The 4,289-nt window shown below is 42.5% G+C and overlaps 1 protein-coding gene across 1 annotated transcript in view; it reads left to right on the forward strand.

Moving 5' to 3' along the window:
- Window positions 1-3,185: 3,185 nt before the first annotated feature.
- LOC112241722 (serine/threonine-protein kinase 26) overlaps window positions 3,186-4,289 on the forward strand; it is an 18,976-nt gene continuing 17,872 nt past the window's right edge. The window contains exons 1-2 of the mRNA XM_042328075.1: window positions 3,186-3,397; window positions 3,517-3,622. Of these exons, the coding sequence (XP_042184009.1) occupies window positions 3,596-3,622 (27 nt within the window). The 5' untranslated portion in view covers window positions 3,186-3,397; window positions 3,517-3,595. The remainder of the gene's footprint in view (window positions 3,398-3,516; window positions 3,623-4,289) is intronic.

A 4,289-nucleotide genomic window follows, 5' to 3' on the forward strand; every position in this document is an offset into this window, starting at 1 on the left:
AACTACCATGTCTCAAAACATACCTGGAGCTGGTCATGAAGGATTTTCATACAGTGTTGTAGAATCATTTCACCAGCAGGTGTCAGCCTTGTTCCAGTTTTCAAACCTCCACTCCATGTGGAGACTAAAAACAGATTGTGAGAATTTACATCCCACTATCAGCCACACTTTAACCAGGAAATGTTTCTCTTTGTCCAGGTCCACAAACAATAAATACGATTAATTCTCATCAAAATGTCACGAGTTGAGTTGCTTTAAAAATAAATACAAAATGTCTCCCTGCATTCAGTGGAAGGCAACTAAAGACACACCTGACGCTATGTATAGAGAGACACACCGACCTGACACTGAGGTAAGAGAGACAGACTGACCTGACACTGAGGTAAGAGAGACAGACTGACCTGACACAGGTAAGAGAGACAGACTGACCTGACACAGGTAAGAGAGACAGACTGACCTGACACTGAGGTAAGAGAGACAGACTGACCTGACACTGAGGTAAGAGAGACAGACTGACCTGACACTGAGGTAAGAGAGACAGACTGACCCAACGCTGAGGTTAGAGAGACAGACTGACCTGACGTGAGGTAAGAGAGACAGACTGACCTGACACTGAGGGTAAGAGAGACAGACTGACCTAGGTGAGCACAGGTAAGAGAGACAGACTGACCTGACACTGAGGTAAGCTAGGTGTAACAGACAGACTGACCTGACACTGAGGTAAGAGAGACAGACTGACCTGACACTGAGGTGTAAAGAGAGACAGACTGACCCAACGCTGAGGTTAGAGAGACAGACTGACCTGACGTGAGGTAAGAGACTCTCTAGGTGTAACAGCATCAGAGACTATGGAGAACTCTCTAGGTGTAACAGCATCAGAGACTATGGCGAACTCTCTAGGTGTAACAGCATCAGAGACTATGGAGAACTCTCTCGGTGTAACAGCATCAGAGACTATGGCGAACTCTCTAGGTGTAACAGCATCAGAGACTATGGAGAACTCTCTAGGTGTAACAGCATCAGAGACTATGGCGAACTCTCTCGGTGTAACAGGGATATTGTAACAAGATAAAAAGGTCCTCATAATTGAGTAACAATCCTTCTACATTATAAAGTTGATTCACCAGCAGGATATGATTATTAAACCAGTTCTTAGAACATAAAGGCTTGTTTCTATACAAAATGTCCTTATTGTTCCAGATGAAATACCTATATGGGGGGGGATTATGTTTATATATTAACGACCACGCGAATAATACTTGCCTTTGAAAAGCAGATAATATCGTAGGAATCGTATCAATATTATAGTTACAAAGTAACATAAAATTGAAGTCACAAAAACTGGAGAAGATATAATGAGGGATGAGATTCCAAACTTGAAGTTGGATTCTTACATTTTTTTTTTCGCCCAATTTATCTTAAAACTATTATTCAAAAAAAATTGAGCCTACCATACTCATATGAGTTCATGACGACAGATTTCCTAATATAATGTGTACGGTTTTGTCACGACTGTCTTCGGGATAAAGAGAGGAGGTCCAAGATGTGATGGTAATCCATATTTAATGGGGATACTTAAACAAAACAACAAACCGACCGAAGACGAAACGTAACGTGAACACTGTACACAGGAACAATCACCCACTAAATACCCACAGAATATGGCTGCCTAAATATGGTTCCCAATCAGAGACAATGATAGACAGCTGTCCCTGATTGAGAACCAATCTAGGCAACAATAGACATACAAAACACCTAGACTAGTCACAAACTCATAAACATACAAAACCCCTAGACAAGACTAAACCACATACATCACCCATGTCACACCCTGACCTAACCAAAATAACAAGGACAACAAAGAATACTAAGGTCAGGGTGTGACAGTAGGTGCGGACTCCCGGCCGCACACCTAACACTATATGGGAGGGTCTGGGAGGGCATAAAATCGAGGTGGCGGTTCAGGCTCGGGACGTGGACCCCGCTCCACTTCACCCTTACTTAATGTCTCTGGACGGGGAACCCTCACCGCCGACCACGGACTAGAGGACGCCACTGGACTGATGGTCGAGTCTGTAGTGAGTGGCGCCTCTGGACTGGAGGGAGACTCTGGCGGTTCCGGATTGGAGGGAGACTCTGGCGGCTCCGGGCAGACTGGCGGCTCTGGCGGCTTGGGACAGACTGACGGCTCCTGGCAGACTGGCAGCTCTGGCGGCTCCTGGCTGAATGGAGACTCTGGCGGCTCGGGACAGAATATTTTCTTAAATATTTTCCAACCTCATATTTAAAAAAACTCCAAGTTATTACTGTATGAATTGTCATTGAAAGCCTTCTTCCAAAAGGTGTAATTACACTCTTCATCTCCATCTTGACCAACTCATGTTTTAATATAGAGCTATTAAGCTTCCAATGGGATGCTCTGCCAGGACCATTATCAGAGATAAACAGTGTAATGTCAGTATAAATAGCTACAGTGGGGCAACAAAGTATTTCGTCAGCCACCAATTGTGCAAGTCCTCCCACTTAAAAAGATGAGAGAGGCTTGTAATTTTCATCATAGGTACACTTCAACTATGACAGACAAAATGAGAAAAAAAATCCAGAAAATCACATTGTAGGATTTTTTATGAATTTATTTGCAAATTATGATGGAAAATACGTATTTGGTCAAGAACAAAAGTTTATCTCAATACTTTGTTATATACCCTTTGTTGGCAATGACAGAGGTCATACAAAATAGCCTGTTAATCAAAACATTTAGACACAAACCACAGATCTGTGGTGATTGTCTGCAGTGGGTCTTATCACTCCAAGTGAAAGACTCGTCATTAGGAAACTTTACTCTCCAAATATCTAGAATATCAAACCTTTCCATCAACTGCCTCAAACTTGTATTCATAGAAGTGGACTGTTCCGGAGGCCATCTGTCAATTAAATGATTCAGAGAAATATTAAAATCCCCCACCTACTATAAGTAAAGCATTAGGTATCTTGGTTAGCCAACGCTTTTCCAAAGATTCAAGTAACTGATCGTTTTCAAGTTTGGAATAGTACCCATAAATGTTGGTAATAATAATAGTGATGTTGTTACAGTTGATAACAAGAGAGAAAAAAGTGACCAGTCTGAGTGCAAAATGCTTCCATTGAAGTGAATCTTTAGAGTGATAACTGCAGCAGAGAGTTCAGAACTATGCGGATCCTCCGGTAAACTAACTGACCGCGAGTCATATTCACAAACCACACTGACTTGTCTGGAACCAACACCGAGCAGGAGTCACGGTTTCACGAGTCAAAACCTTTCCCTCCCCACGTGGATAGTCGAGTAAGACAATACAAGTGGGAACTTTCGTTTAGTTTTTTTTTTGTAGTTTACTTTGGGCGCGGAGGGCTGTGTTGGGTGAGTAAAGAAAGTATAACGAGACATGAATGGGTGACGACGTACAAACTCGCCTGTTGTGAAGGACATTCTGCCGCGTGTGTTTTTAACCTTGGTTCCGTGTTAATGTTTGATTTCAGACCTCTACAAGGGAGAGAGGAGGAGGAAGACTGAGACTGAAACGACAGTTGGTGGAGTCGAGGTTAGGAACACGGGAGAATGGAGGTGCAGGTGCCAGGAATGCAGGTAAGAACAAACCTTTTTCTCCGTCTGTGTTTGATTTTACTCTGACCCTATATGTGTGTTATATATTATGTGTGTGTTGATTTGTGAACTGTTGTAGTAGGGCTTTTGTAGTAAGAAGCGCAGTAGACTAGACACAGGTGTACGAGGACATCGCCAGCATTTGAAGTAGCCAATAGAAAATACAAATTGATTGTCCAGCTGCCTGCAATTTTTTTTATTTTATTTAAGTCAGTTAAGGACAAATTCCTATTTACGGCCGAGGATCAGTGGGTTAACTGTTCATTGGCAGAAATAACTATTTATTTTACCTTGTCAGGTCAGGTCAGGGGTTCGATCTTGCAACCTTTCGAGCTACAAGTCCGATGCGCAAACCACTAGGCTACCTGCCGCCTCAATGATCTTTTTCTAACTGTAAGTGTGATGTACACTATTAGGACCGCGCATGTTTTGGCTCGCATTTAATGTTCTAGGCCGTTGTTTGACTGACGATACAGCTGGTAAGAGAGGGTTGTGTTTTCCACAGGCTCATTATGTCACCACGTTAACGCACCTTTTTGTTCGCCTATTGTTTGTCTATTATATGTCCCATTATGACGTCACCATCATAGAACTCTTAACGTTCACTTTTGTGCTTCTGTGTCCTTCTGGAGCAGATGCAATTATTTAT

The sequence above is a fragment of the Oncorhynchus tshawytscha genome, linkage group LG10, assembly GCF_018296145.1.
Source record: "Oncorhynchus tshawytscha isolate Ot180627B linkage group LG10, Otsh_v2.0, whole genome shotgun sequence".
Lineage (NCBI taxonomy): Eukaryota > Metazoa > Chordata > Actinopteri > Salmoniformes > Salmonidae > Oncorhynchus > Oncorhynchus tshawytscha.